The 22,806-nt window shown below is 40.1% G+C and overlaps 1 protein-coding gene across 4 annotated transcripts in view; it reads left to right on the forward strand.

Moving 5' to 3' along the window:
- The window catches only part of slco2b1 (solute carrier organic anion transporter family, member 2B1), a 205,535-nt gene that overhangs the window by 4,478 nt on the left and 178,251 nt on the right, over window positions 1-22,806 (forward strand). Inside the window, exons 1-2 of one of the 4 annotated variants that reach the window (XM_042076137.1) lie at window positions 8,533-8,788; window positions 9,543-9,640. In XM_042076137.1, coding sequence (XP_041932071.1) covers window positions 8,752-8,788; window positions 9,543-9,640 — 135 coding nt within the window. In that variant the 5' untranslated portion in view covers window positions 8,533-8,751. Of the gene's footprint in view, window positions 1-8,532; window positions 8,789-9,542; window positions 9,641-16,502; window positions 16,568-22,806 lie in introns of those variants that run through there. The other 3 variants (XM_042076135.1, XM_042076136.1, XM_042076138.1) reach the window with 3 other exon arrangements.

The raw sequence follows: 22,806 nt of genomic DNA on the forward strand, positions 1-22,806 counted from the left end.
TTATTTTTTTATTATTAAAGAGTGTTTTTCATTTAAAGGTTTGACTTCGTGCTTATTCAGTTGAGCATTTAGTGCGCTCCCCAATCCCAGACGGTTCACATTGCATGTTTGTTTGTAATGGATGCAACCGCGAGATAGGCTATGCGTTTGACGGCAATGAGTTGTTAACAGACATGAACCAAGACATGTAGCCCAGCAGCAATCTAGGGACTGTTCGTTATTTATTGAAGGGGCCACCGGAGGAATTTTGAGTGCTTCAGTTGCAAGTTGCATGACCCTCTCTTGCCTGCTAGAAATTGTTCAATGACCCTCCGACAGAATTGTTAAAAAATACATGACCCTCCCCTGCCAATTGTCGCTGTCTTCCGCCCGCGCCACAGCCACACACTGTGATAATGTTAAATCAATCTTTCCCGTGAGCTTGCATGCTACCAGTCCTTCCTTTTCAAATGTGTTGCGCCTGTTTGCACAATTTCACAAATGAATCATATGTGATTAATAATATGACAAATAATCCCAGTGCACGGGGACCGAAACAATGCATGCCAACTTTTTCCGTGTTTATCACGTATTTTAACTTTCCCCCGCTGTCTTGCCGTTTTAATGTTTTCCCGTAGAATATCCCATATTTTAATACTCTCATAACAGCCCTGCCATCGGGCCTGTCTCTGTGTTGCCCTGCTGCTACCCCTTGCCCTTCCAACGAAACAGATGTCTTCAAATCATCGTTTTCCTTGCTTGAAGGCGAACTTAGAGTGATGTTAACCTATTTAAGTTTAACGGCGTGATTGTCGTGAGAGCACGATTCATTGGCGCTTGCATGTTCGGCCTTATGTCTAAGTGCGCACCTGAGGCTACTCAGCTACAAGAGAAAAAATCTCCCCTGTTTGTATGTTCACTGCAAGTTGGCCTACCATAACTTACCAACTCTGCACTGTAGACCCTAACTGGCTATTTATATTTTTCTGTGAAATAAGCAAATGTATTTGTTCAACTTTATGAAGCAGAATTACGCATAGGCTACTTGGAACATAATACATTTAACAAAGGACAGATGTATGTTGCTAGTGACAAAATATTAACTTTCAGTGTTTTACGATGTCTTTGTCATGGGGAAGTGTTTTTCCCCATGCATTTATTCTAGGTTACTGTCAGTGATTGACGCGAGAGAAGCGGGGTCTGTGTTGTGTTGCGTTGCGTTAATTTATTTTCATTGGGCATACCTTGCCGTGCCGTCCACATCTCTTCAGTTCTGACAAAGCCAAAATTACTCCTTTTGAAACAATGAGTGCAGGAAGCGCGTTTGTATGGTTATATTGCTTGACGGGGGGATCCCAAGCAGCTTTCAGCCATACGGCTACTTTGAGAACATTTCAATTCACCCGACACAAATATTTAAAATGTTGAAAACTATTTCGGCATAGCCTATAAAGCAGTTTAATTAAATGGAATGTTAGTTGTAAACAAACAAGCTACTTGGTGAGGCTTGGCCTCACAGAAGCGCTCGTGCCTTAGATGGCAGGAAAATTCTTCACGATAGGCCTATTAACTAACCACCCGATTCACGTTGGCTGGGGGGAAGGGGGGCCATCAGACATTTGTGCCCAGTTAATCCGGCCCTGCCCCTAACAAATCACACCACCTCTGACTTCTTAAAAGAAGTCAAGAGGACTCCTTACTCACAGACCTATTCACAAACCTGCGGCATTTTGCCATGTTTTGAAATCCTATGCAGCTACAGGAGCTTCCAATCGTGAGGAGCAATTTTGCATTGTAGGCATAACTCACATGCAATAACGCCGCCAACAACAACCAAAACTAGGCTAATCATTGCCAACATGTAAATTAATTGTAACATTATTGTGAATCAAATTAAAATGTTCTCTTTTTCAAACGTAGGCATAGTAACAGAATAATTTAATAATGTTACAAAGATACTACATCAATCCGTATGTTTCATTAGGCTACTACTGTTTTGCCTTGATTCATTTAGGCTAGGCCTTTTTATTCAGGGCCGTATTCACAAAGAATTTTAAGGCTAAAAGTAGCTCCTAACTGGCGAATTTAGGAGGAACTCCTAAAATTAATGGGCGTTTCACTCCTAACTTTAGGACTCCTAATTTTTTCACAAAAAGTAATTTACGAAGCATTTTAGACCTAAAAGTAGCACCTAAGTCTGGGACAGCTTAAGTCGAGAGGACTCCTAACTCACTAAGACCTATTCATAAACAGCTTTTTTGTGGCATTTTACGTTGCGATGTTTTGAAATGTGTAGCCTATGCGCAACAGGAGCTTCCAATCGCGAGGGAACAATTTTGCATTCATAAAAGGGATGCAATAACGCCACCAACAACAACCAAAACTACTCATTGTTAACATGTAAATGAAATGTAACGTTTCATTGTGAATCAAATTAAAATGTTCTCCTCTTTCGCAAAAGTAGCCTAGGCATATGGTGACAGATTAATTTAATAATGTTGCAAAGGTAGGCTACTACATCAATCCATAGGCCTATGTTTCATTAGGCTACTAGGCTATTTGTTTTGCCTTACTCTTTATTCATTTAGGCTAGGCCTTTTTATTCAGTTATTAATCATCTTCCGTCCTTCGCACTACTTGAGTAGCGCACGCATTCTCCGACCTGTCACCTGTCACTCATCATCGGAAGAGAGGTGTTTGGAATTTCCGCGTTACAATCGTCAGCCAATCAAGGTGGTCACTTCAGTCAAGCTCGTGCATGAGTAATGACGTCATCTATAGCCACGAAGACTCACTCCTAGTTTAGGAGTTGTCTGAAAGGCTTTGTGAATAACTTTTAAAGGGAAACTTGGCAGGATTTCCGCCTCTGCTGGAGAAATTGTGCATTATGCTATTTCAAACTGTGGAAAAAGGTAACGATAAAGCACATGGATTTGTTTACAAGCTAGCAAAACGGTTGGCATAAGTTTGGCAGACAATGTGGATGTTACAAGGTAAGAAACACGATTTAAAACGAGTTTCTTGTTTCTCACTTCTCTTTCCGGGACGGTAGTTGCAATGTTGCAAGGTTGGTTTTCCGCCTGGGGACGCTAGGGGCAGCGGGAAAAGTCACCATTTTCACCGGAACAGGTCATTTAACCATCCAAATGATTTCTAAACGGGTTTATTACGTTAAAATAGTTGCCAAGTTCCCCTTTAAGAGAAAACTCCAAGCTAAAATCTTTAAGTGCGATTTAGGAGTAGCCTACTCCTAGTAGTAAGATAAAAGCCTTTGTGAATACCGGCCCCAGTTATTCATCATCTTCCGTCCTTGTGTAGCAAGGTGGTCACGCTTGCCCATTTACCCAAATGAATGGTCGAATATTACTGATGATCATTGTTATTTAAGAACATGCAGTGTGCGTAGGGTACCAAAAACATCTTGCTCGTAAAAAAGCATCATAACGCACATTCTGGCGGGTTTGTTATTTACTGTAGGCTGCGCAAACCACAGGCCTTTTGGGCATTCATTCATTCATTCATTCAACCTTTAGTTATTCTCGGAGGGTCATTGAGGGAAGCCCTCATTTTCAATGAAGCCGAGATTACAGAAGCGAAGCAAAGCTCTCCACAAACAAGACAACATTCGAGGCCTTCTGTTGAAGAATTTTATATAAAGCCTGCACTAACAGTAATCCTCCTGCCCCTGATAGGCCTACCACAGCTGTGGATAGTGTGGAATGTTCAAGTAATAACACAATCCAATGTGTGTCTCAATTGTCCCCCGCTGACCACCTCACACATTTCTCTAGATTTTGCAACGAACTTACATGACACAATGCCATAAAATATGCCAGTTTTAGGACACAGAATAATGTTTGTAATGATACCAGGTAGGCCTACATTTAACAGTAACAGGTGTAGGCCTAATGAGCTATTCATTGTCGAAGGTGCATGGTGAAGTGAAATTCTTACTTTGGAAAACAAACATTTGCCGATATCATCGCCGATCATCAGAATATTGCAACAGATTCTGTGTTCTGGAGTGCAGGTAATTTGTTAAGGTTCTCAAACTTTTTTTCATTCCCCACTTTGATCAAGGGGCATGACTGATGATAGTGGAGATAACGTGTTATCCCGAGGTTTTTGCAAGTCAGCATCTTCGACGGTAGTCTATTAAAAATATACGTTTTCGATGTCCCAAACGGAGAGCTTTAGGCTACTTTATTGTTTTTAACGATCTCTATGCTACTCACAAAAATGTAGGCATGGGGACATGATGAAGTAGGCTATCCAACTGTCTGTGTTAAATTATTGTGATTACGAGCCAGTGGTTTTCAAACATTATGCGTGACTCGGACATCTAACTAAATGCAACAGGCTCATATCGTCCTCGCATTCGCAAAATGAGGACGAGTGTTTTGTCAAATTGCAAATAGCTATTTGTTTTAACGATTTTTTTTATGATAGTATGAAGTGCTTTTTGTATAGGCTACTATCTTAATCTTGGAATATGGGGAGGGAAGTGGCGCATCTGCAGTCAGCCAAATATGAATGTAATTCTGCGGCATAAAGCAGATGTATTTGTTTATTGTACCGAAAAATAAAAATGACATGTCAAGCAGTCAATTGACTAGCCTACATTGCAGTCAAGAAGTAGGGCAAATTAAGACACTGTTTTGATTTGCGTAGTTGCGTTACCCCCAACACTGACAATAACATACAGTAGACAGCAAATTAAGATATTTTTTCGTTTTGTGAAGCGGCACCGGTAGGCTATCAAAAGCAGATTTCGATTTTCGCTACCATCGTGTAGTCAAGCCTTAAGCCATACCCAAATAGCCTTAATCGAGGTAATGTTTAATTACGATTTATTTTGTTATTGAATTCATAGGCTGGGATTCCTCTCGGTAACAATTACGTTTAAAGGTAGTCTAGCCTCCTGCTTTTTCAGAAGGGGCGGCAGTCAGGCTACTGACAGAGCGATGTACAGTGGCAGAGCGACGCACAGTGGCTGAAAGTGGTACTAAAGCTTCACGCAGCTTCACGCCTCGTAATGCGTGACTGAAGTGGCCATTTGAAAGCGATGCCCACTGATCTATCTATCTATCTATCTATAGCTGTGCATCCCGGTGACAACCAACTAACATACTGTAATTACACTTATACATACTGTAGCCATATTCTACTGGTCTTCATCCTGCACATATGCTATGTTACTGTTTCTGCACAGCAATGGTACTGTTACCACACTGCACATAGCTGTACAGACTGTACATATCTGATATGGTTCATACTGAATATCAATATTTATTCAGTTTTTTGTTATTATATATTCTGTTAATACACTGCATATCTACAGTACCCTCCAGAATTATTGGCACCTCTGCTAAAGTTGACTAAAAACAGGTTTAAAAAAATAATCTGTTGGTGATTTATTGTAATCTTTCAATGAAAAAAATTAGGAAAAATCCAACCTTGAAAGGAAGTACATTTATGCTGAGAAGAAGGAAAATCTCATAAAGAAATAAATATTTTTAACAAAAACACGTTGCTCACAATTATTGGCACCCCTGCTTGTAATACCTTCTTAAGCCTCCCTTTACCAATAAAAGAGCTTGTAATATTCTCCTATAACACCTCATAAAGTTGGAGATCCCCAGATCATCCAGATTCCTAGGTCCACACTTGTGTATTCTTCTCTTTGTCTCACCCCACTGTTTTCCTATTGAGTTTAGATCAGGGGACTGAGATGGCAATGTCCGAAGCTTGATTTTGTGTTCAGCAAACAATATTTGTTTTGATCTGGATGTTTGTTTTGGTTCATTGATCCAATGAGTGATCCAATCATGACCAACTTTTAGTGACTTGGCAGAGATTGACAGATTTCCTTTGAAAATGTTCAGGTTTTTCTTGGTGTTCATGATACCATGCACCTTAATTAGGTTCCCAAGGCCTTTGGGACTAAAAACAGTCCCACAATAGCACAGAACACACTTAGGGCTCTATTTTAATGATCTGAAATGCAAGTATCTTTGCACAAAACGCAAGTAGCTTTGTGGGCGGAGCTTGGGCACTGTTGCTATTTTACCGGCGGGATAAATGACCCGACGCAAATCTGAAATGGGGTGGTCAGAAGTAGCTACATTACTCATGGGTGTGGTTTAGGCGTAACGTGCAATAAACCAAATCTGGCTTCATCTCACATTCCCTTTAACAACAGGCCTTCTTGTTCCATAGCAGATTGCTATTATGATAGCGGATTTGCAAGGCGCAGCCAGGAGCGGTTCATAGCGCTATAAGGGAACAGTTTGCTATTGATTTTTCCTCTTGACAAAATGTAATACAGAAATGTCACAAAGACAAACTTTCCGATGTTTTGGGATCACTCTCACTGAATCACAAGGTTATGAATACATGGTGATATTTTTGCAATGTAATCTAACATTTTCAGCTGGTTTGGAAATTGTTATTTATTTAATAATTGTTTTTATTTTCATGTATTTTGTATTTTGTTTTCATGTATTTAATAATTTGTTTTTGTCTGTCTTGTATGCCTTGGTGTCACGGGTACGCTGGCGACTACACTGCTCCATCGGGCATCTTTTGTTTTTGCTCCAAAAGACATCTTTTTGTTATGCGCTTTGGGTTGCACTGTGCACGTTAAATGTGCTATAAAAATAAAACTGACTTGACTTGACAACTTTTGTTTGAACAGGAGAGAGAATAACAATGAATGGACGCAGCAACTACAGAAATTGTAGCCAAGGCTACTTGCTGTTTTATTTTACTATCTATGGTTGCTGGTTAACAGCACATAATAAGCTGATTTAAACTAATTCACTAACTCAAGACTTCAAGGCCATCATGGATATAAAATGTTTTTTTTTTCTTAAAACAACGAAAGGATGGAGGGAACATAGCAAAGCTTGGAGTTATTTCAGATGGGCTACAACAAGGTAGGCAAAATTGTGGTAACAGTCACAACGTTAGCGCAGCTGGAATAATGCTTAGGCTGATGTTAAAGCGCACACAATGTTTAAAGCCATACACAATGGTAAATTGGAACAAAACTAATGGTAACTTTAGCCTTTATAGGGCTGTATAAAGTTGTTCAAATGAATAGGTCGTAGTTAGGCGTTATATTAGTTTATTAGTACTATATAGGCTACTAAAGGCTACTTTAAAAAAAGTAGCTAATAGGCTCATTAGCTACTTCTGACCAATGCACGAACAAAAGGCTTATCAAGGCTTTAAATGTTTCCATCTGTGCATGGGGGTGTCTGTAGATCGGTGTGCATAGCATTCATTCCTGCAGGCCTGTGTGGCCATGCATGCGCCCTTAAAATAACATCTGAATTTGCGTCACTGACTTTAGACCAGGATGTTCCTGGTCTGTGGCGGAATTGTTTTCTGAAACTGCAAAATATCAACTTGGTGACCTCAAGATTATACCTTTGTCTATAACTCTCCAACAGTGGTTCTTTTTTTTTTGGCCTTTTATGCCTTTAATTTACAGGACAGTAGAGAATGACAGGAAGCGAGTGGGAGAGAGAGTCGGGGTGGGATCCGGAAAGGACCACGGGCCGGGAATCGAACCTGGGTTGCCGGCGTACGGTGCAGGTGCCCCAGCCAGCCGCGCCACGGCTGGGGCCCCAACAGTGGTTCTTATGGAATTTTTTGCCTATTTTACCATCCTCCATACTGTACGTGGGGGCAAGATAACCATGGGTCAAATGTTTGTCACATTTCCAGATAATTAGAACCTTTTAATCATTGTTTTAACTGTAAATATAGGCATTTTCAACAAATGTTCAACAATACCTAGTTGTCATAGACATGCTCTGACTTATGTCAACACACTTTCTTTTTATTTAAATTTAGTGCGTTCTCTTGTCTTTTCGATGTTGAAAAATGACTATACTTTATTTTCAAAGAAAGTCATGAACTACTTCTGAAAGTTCATAGACACTCTGATTAACTTAAATAAATTGAAATTAGATAGGAAAATGCCTCTGTTAGGTTTTGTATATACGATTTTTCAGGGGTGCCAATAATTATGAGCAACGTATTGTAGATAAAAAATATTTATTTCTTTATGAGATTTTCCTTTCCTTTCCACCATAGATTGTTTTTTATACCGGTTTTTAGTCAACTTTAGCAGAAGTTGCCAATAATTCTGGAGGGTACTGTATATTATTATTACTACTACTATGGTACTGCCACTACATTTCACATATCTGTACATGTTCATAAAAAATAATATTACATAGCCCTATTTATTCTGCTCTTATAAGGTAACTAAGCTAATACACTGCACATATTTATATTTAATTTCTATTACTCTAAAACACCTTCTGTAAACCTGTAACCTGTAAATATGTTTATTGTCCTATGAATTGAATAATGTATAAGATAGGATAATAACTGAAATGTTTATTTAATTTCCTGCCTGAATATGATGTTGGTAAGATGAAGTTGCTAGTTTTATGAATATTACACATAACCGAACCATAATGAAATATTTGTTTGAAAGAAAAATGTATTTTGCTTTGGCTACCTGGTACCTGTAAGTAGAGCGGTCACGTGGGATGTGCACCTGGCCTATTCCTGAGGGGAGGGAGGTTTTAAAAGGGTAGCTGGGAGGCCAGACGGGAAGTGTGTTTTTGGGAGAGTCAACGTTTATCAGAGATTATAAATAAGAGATTGAAATAGACGCTGCATACAGGTTATTCTTGGCACATTTCGTGCGAAAAAAGTATTAACGCTTCTCCCGCTGTCTGGGGAGAAACGATGGAGCAGCGGGACATTTCGAACATTCAGGCCTTCGGTATGGTGACTTCCCCGCGGTGTTTATTTTTCCTACGCTGTAGGCCTACAGTTTATTTTTGTGGATGGGACTATTGGATTATTGCATTTTTTCCGTTTTGAGGAGCGACTCCTTTTTTTTCTCTCTGTTGGAAATTGTGCGCATCTGGAATTGCGGTAGCGCTTTATATGACTTTGGGGTTGGGGCTGGGTAGAACAAAGTGATCAAGTTTATATGTACATGCTTGGACTGAATTATATATTTCTGTTTGGGGTAGGGGTTATTTTGTTAATTGTATGGGATTTGTTGCATGTATGAAATTAAATCAGTTAAGCGAGAGAGAAGAAGCCTAACGTGACCGTGAAGCCTCACTAAACGGCAACTAAACTTAAACTCAAATGACTGGTGTCCGAATTGTTTCTTTCTGATTTTAGTAGCGTTCATCTCGTAGGCTATATAAAATGTAGGGTTGAATTGTTACAAACCAACTGTTAACTACTGTCTACATTGCACTATATTTTTGTCCTGTCTATGCACCACCTGTCTATACTTTGTATATCACATTGCACTTTTCTACTTTTTTTGCACTTCTGGTTAGACGCAAACTGCATTTCGTTGTCTTTGTACTTGTACTCTGCACAATGACAATGAAGTTGAATCTAATCTAATCTCTAGTTATTATTAAGTATCTATCGAACCGTCAAAAGAAGGAAGACTTGCTTTGTTAACTATTTACTACAGGGACAAGAATAATTCTCATATTTGATTTATTTAGGATGTGAGATAATGGCAGCTGACAACATTGAACAGAATCCACCAAACCGGGTTGGAAGAGCTCCCTCTCCACCACTGGGTTTCTTCTACAACATAAAGGTAAATCAAGAACAAATTTCAAGATATGTCTTACAGTAATGCATGGACATCTTGAGCCTAATTTATGCTTCTGTGTCAAATCAACGTTGTAGACCAACACAGCCTTCTGCATCGTTGTGTATCCCCTTGAAGCAGGGACGTGCACAGGAATTTTGAGGGGCAGTTGCTCTGACCTGAACACCCCCAACAAAAAAAAACCTCACAGGCTCACAGGCTTTACCAACAAAACTAGATGCGCGCACTGCTGTAAACTACAATCTGATTTTTTTGTTTACCCCTGTTGTCTCAATGATAATAACATCTCATTTCAGACTATATTTCAGTTTGCCGTTCATTTGCATTTTAATATAACATCGTATTTTGTCATTTTTGGCGAAGACATGCATTCCGTTAGGGATATTGAACATGTTGAACATTCTCTAACCATCGTAAATTCGAATTGGTGCAGTTTTCAGCACAAAAACTCATTTTATTCTTTTCATGGACAGCACTGCTCTATGCTGTTCTATGGTGCTTTCTGCCTCTTAGTTGCGCACGCATGTTTTCATGACGTTGCATAGAAATCCATGTAGGCCTATATGAAGGACTGAGAATAACAGAGTCTTTATTAAAATATATATATACACACAAAGAAGTAAAACACTGAAAAACAGCACTCAATCACCTTAACTACTGAGTGCAAAGTCTCTCTCACCTGCTGGTTGGCTTTTTCGCAGATGTGCCCTGATGTGCTGCCCTTTCCTGCCTCCCTGAATTGTCTCTCCCTCTCCTGAATCCGCCTCTTTTCAGTGGGCATCTTGGCTTCAAACAATAGCCTACCCAAAATAGTGATAGGATTTAGGCATTTAACCATTTTGAATAAAATAATTAATGTGATGCATTACATCCATCATTCATTCTTCTTGCTAAAACTAAATGTGAGAAACTAACTATCAGCAAACATGTAGCTTAGTTTGCCTAATGCCAAAAAAATAGTAGGCCTAGCCTAGGCTATGTGATAACGGGCTGTTTGTCTGCAAGCTATCCTGTCTGATTATTTAGGTTAAAAGTGACAAACTCAGCCTGGATTTATGAAGATTTGAATTAATTTCATAAACTTGATGATGATGATCGTTCGTTTGTTATACATCACAAACTCACCTTTTCTGACAACGTTGAGTCGTCTCACCCGACAACCGCAACAATCTCCTTCTAGGGCCGCTGCCGCTCATGCAGGCTCAGCTCAGGTGCCGGTCGCGTGCAGCGCTGCAGCCACGTACGTAAACAGAGTTTGCCCTTCCCCTACTGACTTTCACTTTTGGTGCCCGAATCTAAGTCAGTGAGGCTTTGCGATTTTTTTAAATCTAGGCCTACGTGAAATTTTGCATCCACTGTAGGCCTACGATTTATTTATTTTTCTTTCCCCTCGGAAGGGCAACGTGAGTCGAGAAGGGCATATGGGCAGTTGCAACCTGAGCAACCCCCCTGTGCACGTCCCTGCCTTGAAGCCTGACGTGCACCTCCAAAAAAGTATAACTTTGTGTTGAGGCGACACAGACTGCAAGGACTGTAATTGGTCAACTTGCCTTGTGTATTGATAGCCAGTGTGCTCCAGAAGCCTACTGTGGGTAGTACCAACATGCTTGTTTGCTGACAGACAGCTTTGCAAATAGACCCAGACATTTTTGGTTACAATGATGGGGAACCCTCTATACCCCATAGCGGCCGTCGACGGCCGTTCTACATTCTCCTGTAACGGCCGCGGCCGGCCGCAATTCTTAAAAAGACATCTGCTACTACTGTATAACCTTCATGAAATACTACAGTGTTAGTGGATACATGAACACTAGACTTTTATTTTTACACACATAAATGGCTAGATCGCTGATCTTTCTTCTGTAGATTTTTTTAGTTTAGCCTACACACGCTGTTGAATGACCTGAGGAGTCGCTGGGCCTCTGGATTTATGGCTTACAAGCGTCCGCATCTGTCTCATTAGACATGTGCATCCACCGTGTTTTGATGTCAGTAACGATCATATTGATGTAAGAAAATGACAGGTAACACTTTATAAAGTGCCATAATAAATAGCAAACTAGTCATTACCTAACCCTTTGTTAATATTTGTAAATTGTTACTAAAATATCTATTTGGCACAAGTTAATAGTTTTCTGTTTTTATTGCCCCCACAATCCAAACACCCACCACCCCCAACACTCACACAATCTCTACACAGCCTAAGCCACAACCCACCTCCCCAATAATCCCCAATAATAATGTCCAATAACTATGGTAACTATGGTGTAACTATTAATTTGCAAATACAAATATTAACAAAGGGTTAGGTAATGACTAGTTTGCTATTTATTATGGCACCTTATTATAAAGTGTTACCTAAAATGGATACAGGCGCAGACATTAATGCCACAACACACATATCTTAGCTTGCCTAAGCGACCAGTTCTACATCACACAGATGCGGATGTCTGAAGCCCTGGCGGCAAACTCCAATGCATGGGGAAGTTGTTGGATGAATGAATGAAAGGGACAGAAATATAGTTTTTGGATTTTTTCGTAAGTTGCTCATACTCCAACAACCTTCTCAGTCGCACTGTAGCATGTAAAATGGGACTAGTATTGAGAGTGGATGAGCTTGAATGTGAGCGTGTGTTTGGTGACATTGGACTCTTAAATTGCAGACCTGTAAAAATAGAGCTTAGAGATGATGCAAAGCCTTATAGCATCACCACACACATCGTGTCCCTTTCCCAATGCTGACAAACGTAGAGGAGTTAGCACGGATGCAGTCTTTGGGGATTATTGAAGAGGTAACAAAGGCCACAGACTGGTGCGCGCCGATGGTGCCTGTAGTTAAGAAAAACGGCAAAGTCAAGATTTGTGTGGACCTAATGAGGCTAAATGAAGCTGTGAGGACAAAGAGATTCATCCTGCCAACACTGGAGGATGTAACGCCAAAGTTGTCAGGGGCCACTGTTTCCTCGTCTCTTGATGATTCCAGTGGGTTTTGGCAAATTCCTCTTGACCCCTGCTGTCAAAAGCTTACCAGCTTCATAACGCCAGTGGGGCGGTTCTTTTAAAAGGCTCCTATTAGGAATAACTTCCACCCCAGAAATATCCCATACAAAAATGTGATATATGGCAATATATGTAAATCACATATATTATGTATATGTCAATGTATGCCTCACACATATAAGTCACATATATACACATACACGTCAAATGTATTTCAAAATATAGCAGAATTGGCCGTTTTTATATATGTCACATATATTTTCCAAGATATACAAATATATTACAAATATATGTCAGTTGCATATATGTTAATATATGATAAGTTATGTATTCGTATGCATACTAGGGATGCCAATATATTGCAAATATATGTCTATGGACATATATTTGCACTCATATTAGGTAAATATATTGCAAAATATATGTAATGTTCTGCTATGTCACAATAGATGTATATTTCAGAAATATAACATTGTTGATGTTCCAAAGAAAACACACAAAATATTTGTTTAACCTTTTATTAAAGTTTCGTTTTTCCACACAAACAGTGAGTAAACTCTCCAGGTAGAAACTTTTTTCCCTGTATGGAAGTGGCGCACATTGATTTGGCATGCAGAATGCACTCAGTGTTCTCAGGGCAGCAGTCCTCACAAATCACCACCTGAAAACAGGGAACAGAGAAGATTAATATGCTGTAAAACACACAGAACATGAAAAGACCATCACTGAAGCACTACTACCTTCACATGCATCTTTAATAAACACACACCTTGGCACGAGTAAGCTTAAATAAGGGCTATGAGATGAAGAACATAATGATCCATACATCAGAATACTTTGACAAGATTTGGGAAAGATTCTTAAAAGATTGGAGTCTTTTAACTAATGACCCCCATTCAAGCTTTACTCAAAAGACTATCTTTCAAGAATCTTTCCCAAATCTTGTCAAAGTCTTCTATTGTAAGGATGGCTTGACACTACCCTTTACAAACTAAAGATCTATTTAGCCTAGGGTGACCAGATTTGTCGGAACTGAAACCGGAACACTTTGTGCGTGACCGTGTTTAACGTGAACATGCGGCAGCTCAGGCAGAAACAGACATTTTTTCTTTAAGTCCAAACGTTCTAGGGCAGCCATCACCAAATGGCGGACCGCGGTCCGAGTCCGGACCGTGACGTGATCCTATCCGGACCCAGACCATAATAGCCTAATTTAGATTTTCACATAGCCTAAGATTTCAAAGCTGCGCTAAATGTTTCGTTGGTTAGGATAACAGCATTTACTTCAGGAGCTTCAGGAACCATCATTTCGCTTGCTGCTACTCAGCCAGTGAAATCTGTGAATTCTGATAAGGTCGAGTCAGTGAGTAAAGTAGCCTACTATGGAGAAGAGACTGATGGCCTGAAACGAGCGAGGAGAGGAGACGGGATGAGAAACAAGATGGATATCTAAGTTAACGATAAGTAAGTTATTTTCAAATCATCGATTGCTCGAAGAGGAGAAAGCTAGACAGCGAGAACAGAGCTTTATATAACGATACGGGGGCAATACCACGCAAAACTGTCACGTCCGTAACGCCAACTAATATGGATGTGACAGTTTTGCGCGGAATTGCCCTGGACCTCTTCTATATATTCTGAGACAGGCGATATTAATATAGTTTGAGCAAGCATAGGGTAGGCCAGGCCCATTCTACAGTGAGTGGCAATATGATTGATCCACCACAATCTAGTCCACCACAATCTAGTTAAGCCTACATGCATTCATTCACTGCCCAACAACGTGATATTCCTGGGTTTCCAGGATTTCGGGTCAACATAAAAATTAAATTAAACTTGCTGATTAATGGGTTCAAGGAACCAGCTGTGGAATATCCATCCTTGTCTCAGCTCAAATTTTATTTTGAGTTCACGTTAAGATCTTAAATCCAGTAGCCAAGGCTACTCAGTTTTTCTCCCCAATTAGGCTACTCTTATCTTGCCTTATTTCTCCTCATTTCGAATGTTGCCTTTTAGGCTAGGCTACTTTATTTTATTTCACATTAAACATTAGGCCTAGGCCTACAATCTTCTATTTCTTGAATTTCCCCTTGGGGATCAATAAAGTATCTATCTATCTATCTACAACTAGGCTCCATCCATCCATCCTAATATTATACATACATACATATACATAGCCTAAACACGCACATTATGATGCTCCGGACCTTTGCTTGAGGAAATTTTCCGTAACTGGACCTCGCTGAAGATTAATTGAATTAACCTGTTCTAGGGGGTGCGGGGGTGTTGCCCCCGAATTCATTAAATATCGTTATGTAAACGCACAAGTTTTGCGCAACTTTCAGTCAGAGAAAAAGGTCCTGTACTATGCCTAAACATGAGTGCAAAGTCATTTGTTTGTCTCCTAAACAATGCACACCCATTATCCAGACATGCATGAAAACATTTAACTCATTTTGAGAATGATGACTTTCTCTTCAACATTGTCGTAGCGTAGCCTAGCCTAACCATTAAAACGAGGCAGATATGAAGAGGCATTGCAACAGTGTTTACGGATACATTGTAACATTGGTTGCAAAGATTATGCAGACTGCTACGACTGACGCACGCACACACACATTATCGAAATCATACGCCTGACGCTTTAGGCTAGTCTTTCTACATGGGTTTAGTTAATGATCGGGCTATAATAAGACCATGTCGGCTATGTAATCTCTGACAACCGGGACACTTTAATAGTAGTTGGTGTAAACCGGGACATTTTAGCGTCCCGACAGGCTTTTGTCGGGACTCGGGACACGCATCTCAGAATCGGGACTGTCCCGGTTAAACCGGGACGTCTGGCACCCTAATTTAGCCCTACTAACGTTCACGTTAGCCTGCATGGTTATTAGCAACCACTTTAAATGTAAGTTATAAGCTTATCGGAACTCCCCCTATTACCGTCGGTCCCGTATTTCCACCGTCTTGCGTGTATGCGTCACTTAATATCAATTTCTATACAAACCAAGACAGCAGACTCCTAAAGAAACGCAACCACCCACACCATAGGTGTATCTAAATTAGCTATGTACCAAAAATGACATTTTACAGTGACTCAAAGACAGTGTTGTAAGGCTGCGTGTACACAACCGCTTGGAGCTCCAGTGGAATTTTAATTTCAAGACGAGAATTCTCGGTCTAACCGTTCATGTGCCGTTGAAACGGTGTAAATAGGCGACCCATCAGGCCAGCACTATAACTCCGAGCGTGGTAAACAAAATCGGATATTTCAGGCAGTAAATGCTCCCGTTAACAAACAAACCAGATTTTGTTCAAATCTACACACCTATGGCTACTGAAAAATGTCAGGTTAATTTAGCAAATGTTATTTTGAAGTGTTAAAAAACATCGTTTTTTCAGAATTTCTGAACAAAAGTGGTGATAATTGGGGGTGTTTGATAGCTAGGTTAGCTATGATAACTTACTCACACCTGATATTTCATTCAAACTAAAACTTATATTCATAACGACATCTCAGACAGGCTTGTTGTTGGATATGATGTTAACTACCATTCTAGATATTTCACATAATGGTAAAGTTAGTTAATGGAAAAGTTAACATTAACAGCTAACATCTAACGTTAGCAATATTAGCTCGCTAACGTTATCGATAGCTAATTGATAACATTAACGTTAGCTAATTCTAACATGATGGTTAGACTGTTAACAAACGGATTTGGTTAACATTACATTATAAAAACAATATTTTTCTAACTAATTCCATTTTTCTAACTAATTCCTTTACTAAAGGCCTTCTTACCTTGGATATGATGACAGCAGAGTTTGTACAGCTTACAAAGTCAGATGCATGACAGGACAGAAAAGTGACGGTTGAAGTCACCGTGGTTGGAGTTCAAAAGTCAGTCAAGGGTGGGGGATGGGTATTGCTGTGTGCGCATGCGCATATCAAGATGCGATAAGCATCCGTTATATTTAAAGTAGCTTTGGCCTCACATTTTTGTATGCACATAGTGCAACCCAAAGCGCTCCACACAAAACATTGACACATAAGGCAAAAGATGCCGAGCAGCATAATCGACACCATACCTGTGACGCCAAGACATAAACAAATATATTAACACTAAGTTCTCCATTTAGAAAAAAAGTAGCCTAATGGAATCTAGTGTATGGATATATATGCCACCATATATGGAGACTACAAATATGTCTGCCACATATTCACACATAAAGTTCTCCATATATTCAGAAAATAAGTAGTGGAATCTAGTGTATGGATATGTATGCCACCATAATGGAGACTACATATAAGTCTGTCACATATTCACACATAAACTTCTCCATATATTTGGAAAACAAATAATTGAATCTAGTATATGAAGATATATAGCATCTTATTGGGAAATTAAAATATTTTGTATGCATGTATGGACATATAACTTTGAATATATGTTTGACATAAATATTTGAATCGCATATATGTCCATATAAGTAAAATTAAGTCCCTGTTATTTGACATATATGTTCATATATTGCCATATATCACATTTTTGTATGGGATTTCAGCGAGAAATGAGCATTCTTCTGCGCGAACATAAAGGCACAGTCGTGGTGATGGACGACATCTTAGTCTATGGGAAAAATAAGGCAGAACACGATCTCAATCTGAAAGATGTAATACAGACTATCAGAGCCTCACGACTAAAGCTCAACAAAGACAAGTGTCACTTTGCACAGTCAGAGATCCAATACTTTGGACATGTCATAGAATGGAATGATGGAATTAAGCCGGATAGTAGCAAAGTCAAGGCAATTACTGAGATGCCGAGTGCCCAAAACATCAACGAACTGTGGCAAATGCTAGGAATGGTGAACTATTTAGCTAAATTTCTGCCTCATCTTGCTACAGTCATGCATCCAGTCACTTCACTTTTAAGGAATGATGTTCAGTGAGTGTGGGGTGAAGCCCAAAAGCAAGCATTATAAGAGGTGAAGCAGATGTTGGTCACAGCGCCAGTGTTAGCTTACTACAATGCCAGCAAGAGGACAGTGGTGAGTGCAGATGCGAGTAGTTATGGCTAGCCACCCTCCTCCAAGATCAGGGAGACAGGATGCGTACAGTTGCTTTCTGCTCACGGACCTTGTCAGACACAGAACGCAGATACTCTCAGATTGAGAAAGAATATCTGGCGGGGGTCTGGGCATGTGAGCGTTTCTCACGCTACTTACACGGGATGGAAAACATCATCTTTGAAACAGAACACAAACCGCTGGTGCCGTTAATTAACAGTTAGACAAAGCACCACTGCGATGCCAGCGCTTATTAAGGCGGCTCATGAGTTTCAATGTCAAAGCGATACACATACCTGGCAAACAGCTCATAATTGCTGACACGCTGTCTAGAAACCCACTCAAGGACATCGATACATCAGAGACAGAAGAAGACGTCAAAGCTTATGTTCACTCTGTGATGGTCACGAGACCAGTGTCTGATGACAGACTAGAAATGATCAGGGAAGCCACCCTCAATGACAAAGATCTCCAAAGGGTCATCACATTACATTCGTCACGGCTGGCCCACGGCTATGTCACAGATACCACACTCACAACATGGCTACCATGCTGCCAGAGTTCATCTCTCAGAAGCAGACAGTTTACAGCTATATGATGACAGAATCGTCATACCTGTGTCACAGCAAAGGAAGTGCTACAGAAACTCCATGAGGGTCATTTTGGTCTGACCAAAAGAGCCGAGAAAGAGCCAAGATGTCTGTTTGGTGGCCGGGAATCGGAGCATATGTTAGCAGGTGTGTGGCAACATATGAGTTCTGTATGATTAACAAGTCAACTCAAAAGAGAGAGCCATTAATAACAACTCCATTACCAAATGGACCATGGCAGAAGATAGCTGCTGATCTGTTTCAGCTAGACAGAAAGCAGTATATATTTGTAGTGGACTATTACTCCCGTGACAGAGATAGCCCACCTGCCCACCATAACTACTGTAGCAAGCAAGTGATAAGTTGCCTCAAGAGAATGTTTGTGCAGTGGGGTATTCCACTTGAAATCTTCAGTGACAATGCAACACAGCTTGTCTCAGCAGAGTTTAATGAGTTCAAAAGAGCTTATGACTTCAGGCATACTACATCAAGCCCACACAGGGCTCCAGACTCATTTGTTTCACTAGGAGCACAGTGGCCCCCAACTGAAAGGGGCGCAACCAGAATATTTCGGGTCACACACCGTAAATCAACATGCTAACCAAATATTCACATTTCTACCAATTTCCTAGCCTGACGTAGCCATACTCAATTCTAGTCAGAATATGAGTCTGATACTGCTCCATTGGGACATAATTATGGGGTGTGTTTTTTAAACGATAAGGGGGGGGGGGGGGGGGTGCCTCTGCACTCAATTGGATAGACCTAACCAATCACAGCAACAAAATAACTTACCGTGAGATGTAGGAAGAACACACGAACCATCCTTCTTCTCCACAAATGCCCTAACATTGTTTTCTGGTCTTTTGTAAAAGTTATTGTGCCGTCAATATCTCCTACAACACTCATTAGCAAAATCTAAGAGATACGTAGGGTAGGCTATTAGGAATAAACTGATTGCCTATATCCCCTCCGTTTTTAAAAATAATTCTGTTGAACACTGATATGCTACAAACATGTTATAAACGGCTGGGAAAGGCAGTTGCAAATCCCTCGAACAAGTGGTCAATCAGAGATTTCAAATGAACGAGGGAACAACATGCCACAATGCAACACGCTGTTTTCCCTTGATGAATGTGAAACGATGAGTTTTCCCACATCTCAACTTTGGCCAAAGTTTTCAGAAATAATCATTTTCAGCAGGGCTTTGAACCGGTTCAAGGAACGAAAACGAAAACCGGGAACTTTTTGTATTTTACAGGGAACAGAAACGAAACCGGAAACGTTATTATTTTTTATGTTCTGGAACAGGAACACTTATTTAAAAATAATGGTAACCGGTTAATACCAGTTTTATTTCGTTCCTCAAAGTTTTTGTTGCCTAATTAACTAAAAAAAAGAAAAGTAATTATTTTCCTGCGCACGTTACCATGACTGCTGAGGTTCACTTCCTGTGTGACATCACATCAGACATTCGTTGACTGAATGGAGAGAGAGGTGGATTACAGAGTCTCCACTCCACATCTTAAATAAGAGGTAAATTACGATTCATCGTTAATTAAAACGCTCATTCCAAACACAATATCAATAGCTATATTTGTCGACTCCACGTTAATGATGGACTAGCGAACATTTGGCTAAATGGCCTTTCCCCCCGACAGTGGGAATTTGTTGTTGCCCGAGTGGCATAACCACGTGTCTTAATAATGTGGTTACGTTTGTGTGGAAATTTTCTCTTTTAACAATAAACTACACATTTGAAATAATTGTAGGCCTATTTAATTATTATTATTATTTAATAATGGTTGTAATATTATTACATTTGGTTTAAGCTGGATGAGAAAGATGTGACATAATTCTATAGCATTAAACAGCTGACAGGAACAAAATTAACCGTTCCGGGAACAGTATTTTTTTGTTCTAACCGGTTCGGGAACGTCAATTTATTGGTGGAACTCATAACCGGAAACGTTATAATTCCGTTTCTGTTCGGAACGAACCGTTTGGAAAAAGAAATCGGTTCAAAGCCCTGAAAATAACATACAATATAAACAACTCGCCATGAACTTCTGACCAGGGGCCTATTGCACAAAACTAGGATAAGGGTTTAAGCCGGGATATCTTGGTTATCCTGGCTCAATTTATCTGTGATCCAGTGGCACAAAAGCGGGATAGGGAGTAGCAAGATATGTTATGGTATAAGTTACCATGGCGATTTATGCTGTGGAGCTAGCCTGCTCCAGACCAGGCTAAGTTCCAGGATCTATTTAATCTCATCCCTTATCTCAGTCAGCAGTCACCACAAACGGAAACTAATAGTTATTCCACTGCCCACTACACATTGTTATCACATATACCTAGACCCTCTGTCATTATTTAAACGTTTGTGATCATTAATTAAATTTTACATACTCACCATTCCCGACCTGTCATGCGACAATGTGACGTCACGGGAGTTGCCTAACCATTTTGCACATTGTGGTCGAGGCATTAGTTGCAATATTCTCCTAAACAGAGGTGTTGCTGTTTGTTGCTGTTGTGTAAAGGCTATCGCTACCTACTTCACACCGTAGAAGAAGCAATGAAGCCATGGTTGCCATGGTGAATCAGTGAATCTGTGATCGGTGGCGGGGTCTGTTTGAGGGAGCCGTGAGCGCGCACTTATCCAGGATCGGTTTCACCTGGCTTGGTGAATCAGTGTCTGCTCATCCTGGCTTGCTCGTTGTGCAACCAATTAAGCCTGTACGCTCTTGTTTTGGATTCACTGAGCGCAGCTCAGTAACTTATCCCGGATGTCTTAATTCTGCTTTTGTGCAATAGGCCCCAGGTTTCTCTTGGTCAGTGGCGTAATGCGTTTTAGGTAGTGTACGATAGCGATTTTTAGCCACACCCCTTGGTGCATTGCTCAAAAAAAGATATGTGCAAGATAAAAATAAACGTTCCGCAGGGATAATAACGTTATCGTCCAAGCGCCATTTTGGAAAATAGGGCCCTATATCACTGAGTCTTAAAGTGACAGTGCACCATTTATACATTAACTAAACAGCATTTATAAATTAATTTTCTACAACAAAATCACTTTGTCATTATTATCATTTAAATGATACAAAACGTTGTCCGTTGGCCCTTGACCCAAAAAGTTTGGCCACCCCTGGTCTACAGTGTCACAGTCAGATGATGATTCAGAGTCAGAGGTTTGTGTGGCGAAAAAGGCCCAAACTCACCATTTTCAGGAAGACTAGCTGCGAGAATTCAGCTGGTTGAGGTACTATAAGGAGATGAACTCTGAATGTTACAGTCGCTACCCCAGAACTGAGGGGAACACGAAATTTGCAGACAGTGCAGGCACGCAGTTTAAACACTACACTAGATTAACGCAATCTTAGCCTCAAGCAGAGAGTATGCCGTGATATGTTAAAAAAGTGCACAATAAAATGTGACACTGAATTAGAAACAGCACATTATAATTTCTGCATCTATTATCAAAGTATTTATTAGTAATATAGTGAAAATTGGTAGCCTGGGTGCCAGCCGAACTTAGTCCCACCTACAACATTTGAGGTTGGGAAGTTCAGTCTGGCATGTTGTGGAGCAACTATGCTTGCCCCAAATCTGGCGGACCAATCAAATCAGGCTTTACGATGATGATCAGGTGAGCAACAGCGCCTCGTCTATCACGTCATCTGAGCATGCTTAGGATGATTATGTTTGCAACAAAAACGCTGTGGCTAGAAGGAGACAGATGGCTTCTAAGATCCCATATGGAAGATGCATATTATTTAAATGAGGTTTTATTACTGAAAACCAGGGCTTTGAACCGATTTCTTTTTCCAATCGGTTCGTTCCGAACAGAAACGGAATTATAACGTTTCCGGTTATGAGTTCCACCAATAAATTGACGTTCCCGAACCGGTTAGAACAAAAAAATACTGTTCCCGGAACGGTTAATTTCGTTCCTGTCAGCTGTTTAATGCTATAGAATTATGTCACATCTTTCTCATCCAGCTTAAACCAAATGTAATAATATTACAACCATTATTAAATAATAATAATAATTAAATAGGCCTACAATTATTTCAAATGTGTAGTTTATTGTTAAAAGAGAAAATTTCCACACAAACGTAACCACATTATTAAGACACGTGGTTATGCCACTTGGGCAACAACAAATTCCCACTGTCGGGGGGAAGGGCCATTTAGCCAAATGTTCGCTAGTCCATCATTAACGTGGAGTCGACAAATATAGCTATTGATATTGTGTTTGGAATGAGCGTTTTAATTAACGATGGATCGTAATTTACCTCTTATTTAAGATGTGGAGTGGAGACTCTGTAATCCACCGCTCTCTCTCCATTCAGTCAACGAATGTCTGATGTGATGTCACACAGGAAGTGAACCTCAGCCGTCATGGTAACGTGCGCAGGAAAATAATAACTTTTTTTTTTTTAGTTAATTAGGCAACGAAAACTTTGAGGAACGAAATAAAACCGG

This window comes from Alosa sapidissima, chromosome 21 (assembly GCF_018492685.1).
Source record: "Alosa sapidissima isolate fAloSap1 chromosome 21, fAloSap1.pri, whole genome shotgun sequence".
In the NCBI taxonomy this organism is placed as follows: domain Eukaryota; kingdom Metazoa; phylum Chordata; class Actinopteri; order Clupeiformes; family Clupeidae; genus Alosa; species Alosa sapidissima.